General features: G+C 47.1%; 1 protein-coding gene across 2 annotated transcripts; it reads left to right on the top strand.

Moving 5' to 3' along the window:
• The first annotated feature begins 4,136 nt into the window (after positions 1 to 4,136).
• Positions 4,137 to 18,614, top strand: LOC306796964 (plakophilin-4-like). Of its 2 annotated transcripts, none has more exons than XM_079296063.1 (21): positions 4,137 to 4,215; positions 4,823 to 4,857; positions 5,334 to 5,441; positions 6,244 to 6,398; positions 7,187 to 7,628; positions 10,598 to 10,768; positions 11,233 to 11,434; positions 11,530 to 11,662; positions 11,942 to 12,155; positions 13,215 to 13,395; positions 14,157 to 14,274; positions 14,387 to 14,581; positions 14,723 to 14,896; positions 14,989 to 15,139; positions 15,615 to 15,807; positions 15,976 to 16,060; positions 16,145 to 16,262; positions 16,353 to 16,484; positions 16,570 to 16,643; positions 16,835 to 17,101; positions 17,372 to 18,614. In XM_079296063.1, the coding sequence occupies exons 1-20, from the start codon at positions 4,178 to 4,180 to the stop codon at positions 17,081 to 17,083; spliced, it is 3,168 nt and encodes a 1,055-aa protein (XP_079152189.1). In that variant the 5' UTR covers positions 4,137 to 4,177; the 3' UTR covers positions 17,084 to 17,101; positions 17,372 to 18,614. The 2 variants fall into 2 exon arrangements, with proteins under 2 accessions (XP_079152189.1, XP_079152190.1); XM_079296064.1 differs by having other exon boundaries at positions 5,334 to 5,435.
• The last annotated feature ends 85 nt before the right edge of the window (positions 18,615 to 18,699 follow it).

Consider the following 18,699-nt stretch of genomic DNA (forward strand, 5'->3'; position numbering starts at 1 on the left):
CAGAGAGGGCGCCTCAGCAGCCAGCCGGCTCTGGACTATCGCGCGGGGAGGTGGAGGAGATGGAGGAGGGGGAAGGGCCCATGGCGGTCAGAGAGGGGCCGAGCGGTCACGGCCTCCTGCCGAACGGCAGCAGCACCACCACCAACCTCCTGGCTTCTGTCAAAGAGCAGGTAGGAGGCAGAAGATGCTGCAGTCACACCCTTGTTGTTGTGTGTGCTTTATTCTCTCACCTCTACAAACAAATTCATTCACTTGTAATCTAGTTTTGTGGCTGATAGCCCTCCTTCTTTTTGTCTGGAGCTCATATCTTATCTACTCCGTCTGTCTCCGTCTCTCTCCGTCTCTCTCCGTCTGTCTCCGTCTCTCTCCGTCTGTCTCCGTCTCTCTCCGTCTCTCTCCGTCTGTCTCCTTTCCCCGCTGTTATTTTGATGCTGCTTCTGTCCCGCCACCATGGGAGCATGTCTGTCCTCCTGCTCTTAATTATGTCTGGACGGTGGCCATGTTCTCAACGCTGCGTGTGTGACTCTGAATCAGGCGCACTGCTATTTAAAGGCGTATGATGTCCAAGAAAAGAGAATCTGCTCTTACTTTTAATCTGCAATCTCTTCGGAGCTATCAGGGGAAAAACCGCCATCCTCAGATTGCTCCGAGTCTCAACTGATGTGGAGTTCAGGCTGTTAGGCTTCCTTCGTGTTGCTTTGGTTTTCCTCGAGCACAGCAGGAGCTGCTTCGTCAGCCCTTGATCATACTTAATGCCTCAAAAGCTCTGCCTGCTGCTGGAAACGCACTCATTTCACACATGAGGATCCGTGACTGCTGCATCATTTCCCCGCACATGCATTGCCTTGCAGTGATGGAGATGCATGTGTTGTGTTGTAGCTCTCGCCGCAATGGTGAGAACATTCATTCATAGGTAGTATTCATAGAGAAGCTGAATTCATCGCCAGATACAAGGCCTGATTTCTCTAATCAGACGGCGCATGATGATAACAGGACGGCGAGAAATGGATGAACAGCTAACAACATACAGCATGATTGCAATTTTTTTACGTACGAGCTGCGAACAGAAAATATAATCAAGCAGCTTCACCTTTCTCTGTGTTGAGACGCAAGCGGCAGCGCTGCTCAAGCGTCAAATCTTCCGCCTGCAGTTCCGCCACAGAAATGTCAAATTAGACACGCTGAATGGAGCACATCACGTTCGGCCTGCCATTGTGCTCGGGCCCTGACGCTTTCCCACTTTGCTCTCATTTAGCCCATTAAAAGCGGGAGAGTGAGAGACGCGAGCAAATACCAGAGCTGGAGACATGTGGCGACTTGGAAACCTGAAACCTACGCAGTGACAGTGTGCAGTTGAATTGTGTCACGTCTTGAGGAAACACTGAGATTGATTCGATGCAGAGACAACAGCTCTCGATGTCAGACAACAGGACTCGTTTGTCTCCCGTGGCCGACAGCAGACTGTTGTTGTGCAGCCACCAGGTGTAAGAACAGGGCATGTGACGCATGGTGCTGCTGAAAAAGAACATGCATGCTCAGCAAAACCCCTCCCAGGATAGAGAGGAGGGGGGGGGGGGGAAGCTCAATAAAACAACAACAACTGGGCCAAGTCGGCGCTCGCCACACTTGGATTGATTTCGGCTATTAGGGCCAGAAACACCACATGCGTCGCTTGTCCTGTAAGAGGTTCGCCTCTGCAGGGTCGGAGGGTTAAACCGACTCTGTCAATCCAGTTGTGTCACCGCTGACGATATCTGAGGCACCAAACTGTTGCTAATCAGCTCTATTGTGGGAGTAGTACTGTAACCGGTGTCTCTGCTTTTCCTCTGAGGCTTTCTCTCTGTATGATTGTTGAGTTCCTCTGGAAAGAACTAAACCTACATAATTAATGTTCTGGCTGCAAAGTTTTCTGCTTTGTCAGACGTGTCTCATTGACAGATATTCCTAAACTCCTTGCAGCAAAATCAACCTTGAAAATGTTACGCTGCCTCTTTACAAAGTCTTGAAGTGTGAATTCACGCCATAAGATGGCGATTTAAAGAGCAGAAATGTGTCGCAGCGGCGGAACTAGGCCGGACATTTCACGGACATCACAGATGCAGCCTGGATAATCCAAACTGCCGGCTATGATTAGACACGGCAGGAAGAAATAAGACGCAGAGGTCTGTGGTTGGTGTCGCTTGATAAGAGAGAAACAGTCGGTGACGGCGCACAATAAACCGTGGCGAATCGTCCGGTAGCCCCCCAACTGGTACGAGACATCGCCTGGCATGGCTTTGCGTCGAAAACAAGGAGGGCTGTGTGTTCCCGTCCTGCCTCCGTGCTGCTCTGGAGAGATGTAAGGAGATGTCCAGGCGGAGTGAGGCGGAGTCGGCAGCGATGCTGTGACAGAATGCGGCCCGTGTTGTGTAAAGGGCTCACTGTTGTGTCCTTTAAAGTACTGGATGTGTCAAACTGCATCCAATCTTCAGGTCAAATGCACCCCCAACCGCTCCTTTTTTTTAAAGTGCAATGAATGTATTGGGGGAAATCCTTTACGTGGCTTGTAAAATAAAAAAAGCAAATAACCACCATGATGAAACCATGAACGACATCACTGCACAGCATCTGACCACAGAGGCTGCCTGGGCTCCGTGCACCACATGGCCAGAGCTTGACCCAAATACAAAAGAGCTTTTATCAAAAAAAAGCTGCAAGTCTTGTGCTTTTTAAAGGATTATCAATCGGACAGCTATCATCAAAAAGACAGCTATTTTTGCCACCTTACATTTATTTAACATATATCATTCCTAAGTGCTTTTGAGATCATTTTACATGAAAATAAAAACACTACTTAACTGTATATAAAGTAGTTAAAACGAGCTCCACCTGTAAAATGGTGATCTGACTTTGATGCATCAGCAATAAAATGTAAATAATGTTAAATATAATGACATTGCATGACTTACTTTTGATGCCAATACAACAAACGGATGTCACGAATGTTCTTTTACTTACGTAGGACTCTGATTTGAGGACTTTTACTTGTAATGGAGTATTTCTACAGTGTGGAATTAGTACTTTTACTTCAGCAAAGGATCTGAATACTTGTTTCCACCTCTGCTAAAGCTAAATGATCCAAACTGCAGGTGTGAAAGTGACCTTAAAACTAAAATCTATTGACAAACTTTGTCACAGTAAACACATCGACCTCAGCGGACCTTTCACATTGACTGAGTACATTCCCTTTATCACCACACAACAAGGTTTCCTGGGTAACGGTGTGTTTTCCAGCCGGGTGGTTTTATATTCAGACGTTATTTGCAGACAGCTAATTCTCCAGCGGACCTCCGTGATGACACCAGCTGTGGTTCCTAGAAGATTTATGAAGCTGCTGGGAAGGCTGCGTGTTGTGTAACAGAATACAAATGAGGCAGTGCCGAAACTACCAGATACCAGACCACAGTCGGCAAACATCTGCTCTGCTTGTATTACCGTAGTAACAGTGTCGGGGTCTTTGGGTTGTCAAAATTGCCAAAAGTTCATTCTAATGGCCAAATTTCATGCATATTTTGAGATGTATATTACATTGTTTCTGTGCCGAATCTCATTTTTGATGAATCATGGAGGACGGAATGCGAAATGTGTCTTACATTTGATTTTAACTGCCATCAAAAGTCAGACAAACATAAGTTGGAAAACTTGCGATATGTAATGTCAGAGAGCATTTTTTATGTTCAGTCTTCCTCTAAAAACACAGAACTGGCACAATAACAGATGTAAGCTAAGAGTTGTCTTCCTGGAGGATCACAATCAACGAGTAAAACTTCTGTTTCTACTCTCTGCCGTAGATTGTGGCCTTAAAATCGACGTTCCATCATCCTCTGCTCGGTCCTCTGTGCTAAACTTCTTATATGCGTGTTATTAAATGATCTGAACTGAAGGCCACTAAAAGGTGCTGGACATCGTTTTAGTGTTTCTCTCAGCGAGCTCACAGTCAGTGAGAAATAGGTTTTGCATGTAATTCTAACTGGCATCAAACAGTTGTTAAAAAGGAGGCTGAAATTGCTGCCTCGGTGGATGTGGAGTTGTAATAATCACCGGCGTAAACGTCTTCCCGCAGGAGCTTCAGTTTGAGCGGCTGACTCGGGAGCTGGAGGAGGAGCGGCAGATCGTGGCGAGCCAGCTGGAGAGGTGCATGCTGGGAGCTGAGTCGCCAGCGGGAGACAGTAGCAGGTAAGCATGACGTGTACATATTGCCCTGCATTGAACAACAAATGATGCTTCTTTATTTGAGTATTTTGCACCAAGAAATGGATCTCAGACTGAAATTGATCCCTTTTGTCCATTGAGCACTTATTCACACTGTAATCTTCTGATTTAGTCCCACTGGCCCTTCTCTGTAAAACTAAACTGCACTTAAGATGCAGTTTAGTTTCTTAACGTCGTCTCCAAATACGTCAGAAACATCCATTTGTGTTTTATGGATTATACAGTTGGCTGTAAATCAGGCCTGGCTGCAGGCGGCGCTGTCAAAACACATAATAGCGATCGCCGTCTTCACGGGGAATGACGTTCAGATGGTCGACAGTCACATTGTGTTGTCACAACTTGCAGACATCAACCTTCTGATGCACAAAACACTGCATGCATGAAGAGGGACTTCAGTTTTGACCCTCTAAAAATGGCAGATACAGTATATATACAGTATAAATATATATATATATATCTTCTTCTTCCTGGACTGATTGAATGTAAAGTGTTCGGCCATGACTCTGATTTGATTTCCGTCTCTCTGTGCTTCCTCCTCTCCTCTATTTCCTCCACTTCTCTTCTGCTGAAGCTCATCTGAGAAGTCGTTTGCATGGAGGTCTGCAGGTACAGATTCCTCCCTTTTAACCTTTAAGGTTTTTTATCTTTGAAAGATAACAGCTTCCGATTTACAAACCACAAGAGGTAATTTAAAGTGTTACTATCTTACACTGCAAACAAAAGCTCCCGAGAGCTTAAAATCAGATCAAATGCAATCATTTCGGCTCTAAAGAAAGCACTTTTCCAGATGTAGGAAAGCAATGCAGCCTCCAAAGGGCTGGAAATTGCCAGAATGCAGCGCCGGCCGGTGAAGCAAAACAAAACAATGTTTCTTCCAGAATATACGGGCTTTGAAATGGATCCATTTACCATTCTGTCACAGATCCCTCCACTCAGCTTCCTGGCTCATTCTTCACTGTCGGCTTCCCAATAAAACAAAAGCGCCGTTATATAAACCGCTGTGTGTTTTTGTGCCAAAGAATCGATACGTTTAATTTAGAATTCTGTGTGCTTTTAACGCGACGGTTGGACGCCCCCTGCAGGTGGAGAGTCGCAGGGCGGAGTCTTGGAGGCGTCTGGACGTCACCTGGAGGCGGAGGAGGGACTCTTCATGCCTGAACCGGACCGAGCCTCCCTGCATGACAGTGAGGGTCTGTTACATGTACAAACCACATGGTCTGAACAAAGCAGAATCTTTTTCTTGAAGTCTGGTTGCCACCCACATCAACTTTGTCATTTTATGATGCAAAGTAGGAGAAATCTGTCCCACAGATCCCTCGTGGAACCAACTCTCCAGTCGGAGGCTGATGTGCTTGTTTTTCTTGGCAGTTACTCAGATTTAGATATGAATGTAAGTTGTGGTGGCGTTTTCAGATAAAAGCATCTATTCAGATCAGTTTAAATCACCCAAGACATGGAAGTCTGTCTCCACTCCGCTGTGTGAGTTTTATTCTTTACTTTTAAGAGTCCTGTGAGAAGAGCCTCACATATATTCACACCTGGGAGCTCTGCAGTGCAACCACAGCCTGTCGCTGGTGGACATTAGGCGTCTTCAGTGGAGCGGATGACGCCTCCGTCCATCAGGCTTCCACCAAAGATGGGGAGGCTCATACAGCTGCAGTCGGTGTTCGAGCGGTCTGATAAAAAGATCCCTCACATGCTTCCTCTTCCTCGTCCTACAGGAGAAAGTAGGCCAGCGTTCCAGGAGCAGCATAACGGCTTAATGCGGATATCCTCATGTATTCATATGCATAACGCCTTTCAACAAGTTGAAAGCCAAAAGAGATAATATGCAAATCTGTAACCCTCAACTGCCTGATGTGATTGTGGCTGTGCCGGCTGGTTTTTGATCACTCGGACTGCTTTACCGCTTCACAAGAAGCACCGATTGGTGATGATGAAGACGCAGCGTCTTCGGTGTGTCCTCACCTTCTCTTCTCTCCTTCCTCTCAGGCTCAGGAGGCCACTCGGCCCACGTGACCTCGTATTCAGACAGCGGCTACCAGGACAGCAGTGTTAGTTATTACAGCAACCAGAACGTGGTGCGTTCGGAGCCCCGGGCCTCGATATCGAGAAGCCCGAGAGCAGAGGGTCAAGCCTCCGGACAGGTAGGAGCTCACTTCTGACTTCTACGCCGACGTGGATGAGAAACCCTTTGACGTGAAGCTCCGGCACAGCCGCTTCGTTGAACCTTCTGTTGAGATTGTGTTCTACTCTACATGTTTCAGGTGTCACCTGAGATATTTGGTTGTTTTTCTGCTGTGAATAATACTCTTCATCCCCAGAGTAATGACAGCTGGTCGGAGCTTCATTGTGGCGAATAATGATATGCTATTTGCATGACAGCACGAAGCAGGAATGAGAGATAATAGTGATTTATTCCGGACCGAGCAGCCTCTCTGGATGCGCTTACACGTCTCGGCTCTTCATTTTCCTGCGATGCGTTGGAGGCTGATGGATTCAGGCGACACAGATCGGCATCCAGTTGGCTGAGTCTGTAATTGAGGGACATTTTGCATTTGGTAATAAGGAGGAGAAAAAGTAAATGTTTGCCAACATAAATACGAAAAAATTCTCTCAAATCGTCCCTGAAACGTAATTTATTTACGACTGGCAGAGCGCAGCCTTCACACTCACGAATTCAGTCACGTTCACTTACTTGGAGAAATGAAAACAATAAAAGATAATGATGCCCTTCATCAGTTGTAAAGTGTCACATTACTGGTAACTGACAAGTACATTGACAGCAGTGTGCACAGTCCAATTTCTCAGAAAACCGAAATGTTGAAGAGATTAATTGTCAACAGTGTTACGGATGTTACACTGGAGAGCGCATGAATGCCAAGCATCAAGTCAATCTTCATTAAAAATGAGTAAAATGTCATCTTCCTCTCAGGTGTCAGGCAGGGTGTTGCGGAGGATGGCCTCCCTCCCCTCCAGCAGCCAGTCTCCCGGCGGTGGCACCGTCTCGCCCTCCCGGATCTCCCTGCGAACATCCCAGGGCAGCAACTACGATTCCCCCGTCCTGTCGGAGCCCAAACCTCTAGCCGCCGTGTTCCCCGGCACCTCCGTGCCGCCCTCCTGCCCGTCGCCGAACTCCCCGACTGACGGCACGCAGGGTGGCCTGGTACTCGGAGGTCTCGGCGGGCGTCTGGGCTCCACCCTGTCTCTGGTGGAGGGGAGGTGTTTGACGGGGTCACCGCTGCGTTCGGGCATGACGGCGGTGCCGCAGCACTACGGCTCCACGCTGCCCAGGCAGAGCCAGCCGCTGGCCTACGGGGCGGATCCATACGGGCTGTACCAGAGGAGCGCTCTGCCCCGACCCGACAGCCTCATAGGTCAGTCCGGCATCCACGTACTCGTGATAAAACATTAGAACACATGTGCATTAATATCTCCATCCTTTGTCCTCGACTGTGTTTTCTAATGGTTTGATATTATATGACTCAGTGAAGCAGTGAGAATCAGGAACATATCTTGTAATTATGAGAAAAGAGAATAGGTGTAAATAGATGTAGTTTCTGACAGTAAATTGAATATTTCTTTATAATAATTGGCAGATTATTTGACAGTAAAATTAATTGTAATTTGTCGGGCACTTAGTTTGAATACTTTTAGAATCGTGAGTCAAATACGTCTTTTTGTCCGCCGAGCTGTTGCAGATGTTTCCTGACGAGTCATGCTATGTTGTCGGGAGATTTTGTGTCTTCGGTGCGAGTTATTGGTCAGAATAACCATAAACAGTGTGGAATGGAGGCGGAGTCGGGTCCTGATTTACTGCAGCTGTTCTTGTTTCTTTGTGACTGAACCCTGAGACTCCAGGTGAGTTGAGTTCACTAACGAGCTCAGCTCTCTCTGCAGCGCTTCACCGCCACAACTTCTGCTTTAATACTCCAGTGCAGCTGCAGACAATGCAGGTATGGGGAGTTTGTGAAGTCTGTTCTTTTGTTGTTATTGATGAATCTGTCAGTTAATAGTTTGATGAATCAATGAAGTGTCAGGTAGACCTGAAGATGTTCAACGTAAAGTGAGAGGAAACGGAGAAAAGCAGCAAATCCTCTAAAGGAAAAAGCAGGAAATGTTTTGCTCGATGATAAATGTAGTTGTTGCTCGGTCGAAATAACAATATACAGAATATGAATTATTAATATATTGATATAAATAATACAACTAATGAAATATCACCATTACACACAACCCATTAGAATAACATCTAACCAAACAAATGGAACAATTAACAGAAACAGATTCAATTAATAATACTCAGTGTGTTTGCACACTGCAAAAAAAGTTCAAGATGACTGATTTATTTGCTTATTTATCTTTAAACAACAACTTTAGTTCATTCTTAAGCTCTTTAAATAGGTTTTTTATTGTAATGAAAGTAATGTTTGTCACATTTACTCATTATTTAGAGTTTATTTAGGCTTTTTTCTCGCAGTTTATTCTAACAAAGCAGTGAGAATGCTGAAGTTGCTCTGCATAATGCTTTTACAGTATAAGTATGATGACGATGCGAAGCTGATTGACTTTCTCTTACGACAGCTGAGCAGAGTCTGGCTGAGATTATTTCTGTGCTGTTCATTAATAAGTGGCGTTCAGACGCCTGTTTGAGGAGCACATTTCAAACCCAGACTAGCTTTGAACCAGATGCATGAAACATTGTAAAAAGACCTTTCTTCTGCGAGATCAGAAACACAAAACATCTGTCGCAGCTCCTCCTCTCATCAACTGGCCTTTGACAACTTTCCCACACACTTTGCTGCAGCAGTTGGAGGATTCACGGTGTTAAAAGTGCTGCAGGTTTATTCCTCCGTCCTGCCCGCTGTCACTTCCCTAAGCCGCTCCCACTGACCCATATAGGGGTGTTTCTACCACAAAGCCCTCGTGGAGCATCAGCGTGTGATCATCAGCTGACTGCACTGGAAGGCTTTTATTCTGCTGCCATCGTTTTCACAGGACGCTCGTCCATGTGTGCATCAGCCATATGCACCTTCTGTGTGGCTGTTGTGTTTGTGCATGTGTTGGAAAGGAAATGGATTTATTGTGTGTGGGAGGGCCGAGTCAGTGAACGAAATAAAATGCCTCCGATTCTTCCATCCTGCAGTGCTGCTAAGTGGCCTAATACGTCTCCTAAATCCTTATTCCCAGTTATCCTGCAGATCCAACATAATCCCAGATTACACGAGCGAGAGAAGCAACAGATGGGTATACGAGATGAGGTTGTGACTGATCAGTGGCACTCGTAGCTTAGGTATGAAACCTGGTGAGCAGCCAGACGGAAGCTGTGAGATGATCTTTTTTTTTGTGTGGACTTGGTTAAAAAAATTTCAACTTTACAGTGAAAGATAGATGTAATCGTGCAATGATATTCATGACATGTGGAGGGACTGCAGAGCAGCTGATTTGACAAAAGTTACGATTCGCTATTTCGTTAAAAGTCGTGTTAAATGGTTTGAACGTCTTAATTTTGCAACTCCAAGAATGCAAACTGGACCAAAACAACCTCAAAGCAACTGTAAAGATCTCCACTTTCATGCAGTTTATAACGTCCAGTTAAAAAGACTCCTTCTCAAAGCACGAGCGAGCTTCTGGCAAATAGCTCCTTCATCCTCAGCTCCAAGTGCAAATAGTGTGCTTCTTGTTGTTGGACTGATCCAGCGAGCTGCCCCCCCTCCCCCCTCGTGCCCTAAAGCCTCGTTATAATTGGAGCGCTCTTTGAACTGATCTGCTCTGAGATTGGAGGATGGAGAAACCCTCTGCTGCTTGTTTGACTTGCTGATGTCGACGCCTGCAGCAGACTCCGAGTCTTTATTATGCGTTTTATGAGCACAACAGCGCTCGGGATGAGCCGGCGTTATGAAATCCACTGTTTTGGGACACTTTTGATTTGCATGGCCTCACCTACAGATGACTCGTGTGAGATGAACATACAAGTTATGTGTGAGCATGACGGCAGACGGAGGCTTTATTTGGCTCTCAGATTTTACGCAGCTCATTTTGCACACAGGGATTCTGGAGACAAACATTTTACAGTTCAAACTTCTCTTCTTTTCCTTCTTCTCCTCTTTCTCCTTTTTTCTATATGAAATATGGTTCATTGAAGAGGTTTTCTTGCCTTGTTTTGTTATTTAAATGAACATAATTACAACAATATTGGCACAATAACTACAAAGAATCTACTAATTAAGATGAAAGCGCCTTCCTCGAAATGTTAGAAAAGCCAGATTGTTATCAATAGTTTCCAAATGATAACAGTTTTTTAAATAAAGTGAACGTGCCCATGTTTTTACTCGTGCACCTGCAGGGCTTCACAGCTCGTACGCCGGTCACTCGGGGCAGATGGATCCAGAGCTGAGTGCGGCGTTGTCTCCGGACTGCCACATGACGCCGGTTTTCGATGAGCGCTCCTTCCACAGCCCGCTGTACCACAGCCCCACCCACGACCCCCAGGGCTCCCTCTACAGGACGACCACAGGTACTGCAGCAGGTCACTTCTAAACGAGATCATTCAGCTCATTAGAGCTTTTTTAAACATACAGTCTGATGTGAACTGTAAAAACAGAATTCATTCCAAATAACACTCATTAAATTACTCAAACGACCTATTTTTTCACATCAGCGTCCCCCTCAGGTGCCCCGGTCCCCGGGGTGAGCAGCCGGACTCAGTTTCACATCTGCTTAGAAGATTATTCCTCTAAAAATCTGCAGAGGAAATCAGGGTTTACAGGCACAGGAACCGTTCTTATCATCGCTCCCCGAGGTCAGAACGTAATTCGGCTGAAACCTTTCGTGTACTCTGCTGCTTCCTAATTGAAGCCTTTGCAGAATGATTTAAAGCTGAAAGTTCCACGGAGTTTCACAGTGGAGCATCTAAGGGGTCATTTGAGTTTCGTTTAGATTTAAGATTTAGATTTAAGTCTGCTCGCGTCCTTCCCTCAGGTATGGGGACCCTCCCTCGGACCACGAGCCAATGCGGCACGCTGCCGTACCAAAGAAGCAGCTACGGGCTGAGCACCGCAGCTCTGTACGTCGACTCCTACAGGGCCTCCGGCGAGCCCATTTTCTCCCACCGGCACTCTGGACTGGTGGACCGGGTGGCCACGCGCACGCCGTCCATCGAGAGCATCCACAAGGACCCCAGGTGCTCGCACGCACGCACACATTCAGACGTGTGTAAAGATACAGGATGCATGAGCAATCGTTTGTGAATGAACCGCGCTCTTGGTTTCCCCTCAGGGAGTTTGCTTGGCGTGACCCAGAGCTGCCGGAGGTCATCCACATGCTGCAGCATCACTTCCCCTCCGTCCAGGCCAACGCCGCCGCCTACCTGCAGCACCTGTGTTACGGAGACAACAGGGTGAAGGTGGAGGTAAGGAGACCGGGACGCGCTGGGCTGCCGTCTGAGTGACAATAACTAGACCGACGTCACGGTCATGACTCGCTCCTCGGGTGGAGGAAGGTGCCGCCACTCCCTTCATGACCTCAGTGTTTATTTACATTGCCTCAGACATCTATTGCATCCCCGTTTTTGCATTGATTGAATTCCTACTTTCTTGTAAAGATTTTTGAAAAAGCATTATCAATATGCTTTAATAGCTCGAGCCGTCGTTTTTTAAATGCGTCGCTCCGATTGGTCCCTGGTCTGCAGGTTTGTCACCTGGGAGGGATCCAGCACCTGGTGGACCTGCTGGATCACAAGCTGACGGAGGTTCAGAAGAGCGCCTGCGGGGCCCTGAGGAACCTGGTGTACGGCAAGGCCACCGACAACAACAAGGTGGCGCTGAGGAACTGCGGCGGCGTGCCGGCTCTGCTGCGCCTCCTCAGGAAAACAACCGACAACGAAGTCCGGGAGCTGGTCACTGGTACGACCCGTCGGCTTTAATGAAAGGAACTCTGTGGAGTTACAAAAGTTGTGTTTCCATTCAGTTACTCACCTGAAGGTGCCGTGTCATAGGACAAACATTTACAAAGGTTTTTAAGATTGTTTTGAATTGTTTACATCCCTTCTGCACTTCTTTTCCATGGAGGCAAGGAAATACCCGTTATTGGGAGATTGTTATGAAATGTTTTTAAAAGGCTGCACATCTGAGACAGCCTGCATCTATTAGCATCAAAGTATACAGTTGTAGGACACAAGTTACTGCAGTAGTTACTGATAAAAACAACAAGTGGGCTTCACCAAACCTCCCACCGTGGTTTTATTTTAAATCCTAAAATAACAACCCAAAACCCAGCAGGTCAGATACAGAACGGGAGCGTCTAGCTGTCGACTGAATTCAGTCGAAAGCAGCATCCACATTGACAAAAACCTTGAAATCCCGGTGTGATTGGCGGGGGCGTCCGCCTGCTCGTGAGGGCCGTTGGCTCGCCGGCTGAGCGTCGGTCTGTGTCGCCGCCTGACTGGCTGGCAGCGTATTAATCTGTGTGTCGTATTAATCGGCTGTTCTGTGGGAGGTGAGAGCGGCAGCGGCTTAAACACTCCGAGCTCGTGTTGACGGAACAGATCTCGACAGATGCTAAGATAATGTGCCCCCCAACACACACACACACACACATACTGTTTAATACCAGGAGGCGAGAAGCTGTTAGACGCCTCACATTCTTGGGAAAGACACGGAGGAGAGTGTTCAGCTTGATATAAAGCTCTGGGAAAGTTTCTATTTTTACAGCTCAGGGCTGGTTTTCCACTATTAAAGCAGTGGTTTAGTGTTCCCAAATCACTGCAGGTCTTTGTCTTCTTCACTTAAAATGTATCTACCATAAGTACACCACCTAATAAGGACCGACCTGCAAAACACTTTCTGGTGAAGCCATAAGGTCCCTGCTCTGATGTAACCGGGAAAGAAAAGATGTCTCTCAATATTCACCAGACTACTGTGAAATTCAAAAAACGAATCTTTATTGGCACCCTGCACCCACAGGCGTCCTGTGGAACCTCTCCTCGTGCGACGCGGTGAAGATGACCATCATCCGTGACGCCCTGTCCACGCTGACCAACACGGTGGTCATCCCCCACTCGGGCTGGAGCGTGTCCCACCGCGACGAACACAAAGTCAAGTTCCAGTCCTCCCTGCTGCTGCGTAACACCACCGGCTGTCTGAGGTGAGGAACGAATCAAGCGCACCCACTGCTGAATGTGTGTAATAGATTTATCGATCCCCGCTTTGATAATGTAATCTTTGCTATAATAATCTGTTTCTTTGTTTTTAAACCTCAAACAACCAAATCTGCAGCCACTCAACCATCTCGCTGTCTGATAAATGCTCCCATGTTGTAAACACGGTGTAACTCTCTCGGCCCCGTGTGACCTGGAGGCTGACTCGGTGTATTTGTGTTGGCGGAAGAGTCTCCACACCTGCAACGTGATTTAATTTTAATGAGCGCACCGACATGAACCGTTGAAATGAGTTGAAGCTGCTGAGTGAGGACTTCTCATGCTGCTAACTGCCTGACTGGACGTGTGCCGTCGTTCTTTAGTGTCAGGAGCAAATCGCTCAAACTAAAGTAATGACCTTCATTAATCATCTTTGATCACGAGTGTACACAAACTGGTGATTATTTATTCCCTCTAATATCTTTAAGGGACTCTGTGCTGCAGGGAAACTACGTCTCTCCAGCATTACTCTGCATTCGGGCTGTAGATTGATGGTATAGAAATGCATTGTTGGAGTTACGTGCTGCTGTGCAGTCTCCTCATGTCAGCGCTCCCATTAGTGGCAGCTGAAGGCTCCTATTGGAGGATCGGCCCCCTCCTTTGCTTGTATCCGGGCAGGTTTTGAGCCACCCTGTGGGGGATTCCACACACTGCACTTCAGTCTGAATTAATGTGTGGCTCCGTGTGTGTGTGTGTGTGTGTGTGTGAGGAACCTGAGCTCAGCAGGGGAGGAGGCCAGGAGTCAGCTGCGCTGCTGTGAAGGTCTGGTGGACTCCCTGCTTCACGTCCTCAAAGCCTGCGTCAACACCTCCGACTACGACAGCAAGGTGCTGCAAACACACACACACACACACAGGATAATGGTCAGAACATGTGATTTGTCTTCATGTCTCTTGGATTACATGCTCTGTGAGATATTTAGACTTCTCTGTGTGTCAGATCGTGGAGAACAGCGTCTGCACCCTGAGGAACCTCTCGTACCGGCTGGAGGTGGAGATGCCCTCCTCTCGTCTGCTCGGCAACCAGGAGCTGGACACCCTGCTGGGCTTCTCCTCCCAGGCCAAGGAGCTGGACTACCTCTGCTGGGGCAAGAGGAGGCGCGGCAGGAAGAGGGGCGGCTGGCCCGACGACAAGGTACGAACACAGAGGGTGGGGCTTTCCCTCAGAGGTGTGGAGGTCCTGCAAGAATCTGCTCTCCTGAGTGTTTGAATTGTTTTTAGTCTGATTGGAAAGCTGCGAACATATTCTGCATGTTGATTTGTGTGCTTGGTGCAGTGGGACGGCGTCGGGCCGATCCCGGGTTTCTCCCAGTCTCTGAGGGGGGCGGAGCTGCTGTGGCACCCGATCGTGGTGAAGCCGTACCTCAACCTGCTGGCCGAGAGCTCCAACCCCGCCACGCTCGAGGGCGCCGCCGGGTCGCTGCAAAACCTCTCTGCTGGAAACTGGAAGGTAGAAGTCCTCTTCATGATAGCAACACCACAATATTTAAAGTTAGCTGATTCAAGCAATACAACTGTGTGTGTGTGTGTGTGTGTGTCCAGTTCTCAGCCTACATCCGAGCAGCGGTGCGTAAAGAGAAAGGTCTGCCCATCCTGGTGGAGCTGCTGAGGATGGACAACGACCGGGTCGTCTGCTCCGTCGCCACCGCCCTCCGCAACATGGCGCTGGACAGCCGCAACAAGGAGCTGATAGGTGCAGAAACTCAAACTGTGAATCGTCACACAGGAACATCAGACAGCTTGTTGAAAGTAGGACAGAAAGACGGACAGTCTTTTCATTCCAGTCAGACTGATGTAGAAAGGTGTGATAACTCATCGCCCCCGAATGGAGAACAGATGTTTCAGGTGAAATAATCCAACTGCCGATGGCAAACATCTGGAGTTACCCACTTGCAGTGAGAGACGGGGCCTTGACTAAAGAGTGCCGACACTTTGACTTCGGCTCTTTAGTAAGAGCATCTTCTAAAACCCTAAATAGGAGGAAGAGGGGACACTCACTGGGAGCATCCTGCCTGTGTAGAAGATAACCCAAATTAAAACTCCAATCTGCCTGCAAACAAACAACCAACAACTAAAGAATCAATTCAATACGATGGCTGATAAGTTTTACAACCGAGTGAGAATGTTTCAGTCTAAATGAAGTCCACATCCTGTGTCCCCTCGTTCAGGGAAGTACGCCATGCGGGATCTGGTGAACCGGCTGCCCGGCGGCACTCCTCCGGTGCTGTCGGACGAAACGGTGGCGTCGGTCTGCTGCACGCTGCACGAGGTCACCAGCCGCAACATGGAGAACGCCAAAGCCCTGGCCGACAGCGGAGGCATCGAGAAGCTGGTGGACATCAGTAAAGGACGGGGGAAAGGGTACGAGACGGCAGAGACGGGTTCTCTTTGACTTTTATTTCCATGCATACATAACTAACAACAATAAACAAAAGGCAGATATATTATTCATGCATCCACTTCTGAAAGAAGGCATCATTTAAAGTCTTGTTTGGCAGCGTACTGTGTGACAATAACTTGATGTTGCAGGTACCAGATGAAGGTTGTGAAGGCAGCAGCTCAGGTGTTGAACACGCTGTGGCAGTACAGAGAGCTGAGGAACCTCTACAAACAGGTCTGTTCCTGCACAAACACCCAGAGAACCAGAGGAAGCATCCGTGTGACTCTGACTGAACGCTGTGTGTGTGTGTGTGTGCAGGACGGCTGGAACTACACGCACTTCGTGACTCCCGTCTCCACTCTGGAGCGAGACCGCTACCTTTCACAGCCGACGCTGCCCACCAGCCCGCTGCAGATGTCCCCCGTCATCCAGTCAGGTGGGCGAGGCCTCAAAAAGATTCCACAAACATCAAACGCTCAGCAAACTCCTGGAAAGTAGACATCTAAAGATGTCTTTGTTTCCTCAGGTGGGAGCGCAACATCCTCGCCGGCGATGCTCGGGATAAGAAGACACAGTTCAAACTATCAGAGAGTGCAGTCGTCGATGCAACTCGACACGTATTATGGAGACAACAGTTTACACAAGCGGCAGTACACAGGTCCGTGTTGTTCGTGCAGATTAACACCACATTGTGACTGTGTCACCTGTGTGTAGGCTCATGCTTTTTGAATGTTTCACTCCAGGGTCTGAGAAGAAAACTCCGTATTTCATTGGGACATATTCATCCCAGTCGGGAGAGGATTTGAGAAGGTCCCAGGTAATGCATTTGTAAAATCCAGCCGCACTGTTGCATTCAAATATTGAGCATTAATGGCAGAAAAGGCCTGGTTGTACTGCTGAATCAGGTCTTATGAGCGCTGAGATTCAGTTATTATGTTGTGCAGTGTTTTAGCTGTTATTAATGCTGGTGTGGCCAGACATTGGGCTCATTGTAATTCATTCTCCTAGCACACAGAGCCATTTTACGACGAACCCGACAGGAAGAACTACAACAGCTACAGAATGTACCTGTCGTCCCCACAGGGCTACGGGGAGGAGCAGTACGAGGACGAACCGGTCCACCTGACCCCGTCCTCCCCCGACGGCTACGCCAGCCAGTTCAAAGCCAACACCAACTACGTGGACTTCTACTCCACCACGCGGAGGCCTTCAAACAGGGCGAACAAGTTCACCGGCTCCCCCGACTCCTGGGTGTAAAAACAATGTGGACACCGTGTACGTTGAGCTTCTGTTTCTGTGTGTGTGTGTGTGTGTGTGTGTGTGGGGTGCACATTGGGTGGGTGCGCTGTGTGAGAGGGTGAGGATGCATGTGAATGTGTTGAAACTGTACTGAAGGGAGCAGGGCTTGGTTTGTTTCGTGCAGCTTCTGATCAAGTCTGACCATGTGCACGATAATGCAGATAAATTAACTTTTACTTTGCAACGACATGACATGCTTCACATACGTCCGTGCTGATGGCTCATTTTAAAAACGGTCCGTTTCAGATCACAAAACGTGGTGTGAAAGCCCCGTGATGCATCCAGACGGTGTGCAACGTAGACATCTCATCTCCTCTGACTTGTCGAGATGAAGTCCTGGCATGGCCGTTGTTTACTTACATCATTGTGTTGTGGCCCTTTCTTCTGCAATGATTTAATTGCAACTGACTGCAGAATGAGCATCGCCTAACTCCTGACAACGGTCGAGGCTGGAAATACAGATTCATTTGCTGACTGTCTTAAAGATTGTAACTACGACAGTGGTGTCGATCCCTGAAACACATGATCTCAACGAGAGGGTGGATGATAATAATTGTATTAATGATATTCAACTTTAATTACATAGCACCTTTCAAAACAAAAGTCTAATTTGGAAGAGTTTAAAAGTTATACAACATTGAGTAAAGGAGCTCCTCATATGTAACATAATGGAAATCATAAAAGTGAATGCATTTGTATGAAAATAAGTTGAAGTAACTTTAAAGTGAAATTCGGGCCACGAACCCTCTTACTCAGCACTTAACTGCAGTGTAGAACAAGTTTCTATTCCGATTTGTCACGATGGAAAATGTAAAGATGCCATGTAGGAAATCCCCAAACAAACATTTGGACTTTATCTGCGTTACTGTGGACATGGACTACTTTTCCGTGGGCTTCGTCAAAAGCTGCTCCTTGAGAGAAACCTGGTTCAGACCTTGTTGTTTACAGTGTTTGTGAAGGTCTGCTGATTTCATTTCTCTCTGCAGTGAAAATGTGCAGTTTGTTTGTTAGAGAAATAGGAACTTATTGAAGCTGATTCTGTAAAAAAAGAAGAAACACCTGGCAGAAATACTGTTAATAGGGATAAATAAAAGCAGCACTATTTGAGTTTCCTGCTGCGATAAATAAAGCAGATTATGCTCTAAAAATACGATATTTGACCCGGGTTTGGAGCATCGTCACGATTACCTTTAAAGACTCGGAGAACCGGGGTTACATCTGTAACCGTTTGTCGGCCAAAAGTGCAGTAATATCATAAAGTACATGAATTATGTGGAGAAAAAACATCTATTTGCACAGATACAATGGTTGAACCGTCCTGTTACATTGTTGTATTCAATATGTGGAACTTTATGTGATTGTGTGAAGAAGATTTTTCGATTATTTATTATTTTTATGAATTTAACTTGTGACCTGACCAAAATACATCTGTCTGTTCTGTCCAAAACAGATGATGATGATGTGCAATGTTACAGAGGGAAGTATATGTATAGGGATTAAAGATTATATCATGACAAAATACCTGAAAGCCTGTCTTTTTTTTGACAAAAACAAAACAAAGATAAATGAAAGTG

Source organism: Melanostigma gelatinosum, assembly GCF_949748355.1.
Source record: "Melanostigma gelatinosum genome assembly, chromosome: 24".
Lineage (NCBI taxonomy): Eukaryota > Metazoa > Chordata > Actinopteri > Perciformes > Zoarcidae > Melanostigma > Melanostigma gelatinosum.

Excerpts from the sequence above, each read along its gene's own strand:
- LOC306796964 (XM_079296063.1), top strand. The coding sequence starts at position 4,178 with ATGCTGGGAGCTGAGTCGCCAGCGGGAGACAGTAGCAG. Across the intron at positions 4,858-5,333 it reads GTTTGCATGGAGGTCTGCAG|GTGGAGAGTCGCAGGGCGGA; the intron begins GTACAGATTCCT and ends CGCCCCCTGCAG. Across the intron at positions 13,396-14,156 it reads AACACCACCGGCTGTCTGAG|GAACCTGAGCTCAGCAGGGG; the intron begins GTGAGGAACGAA and ends TGTGTGTGTGAG.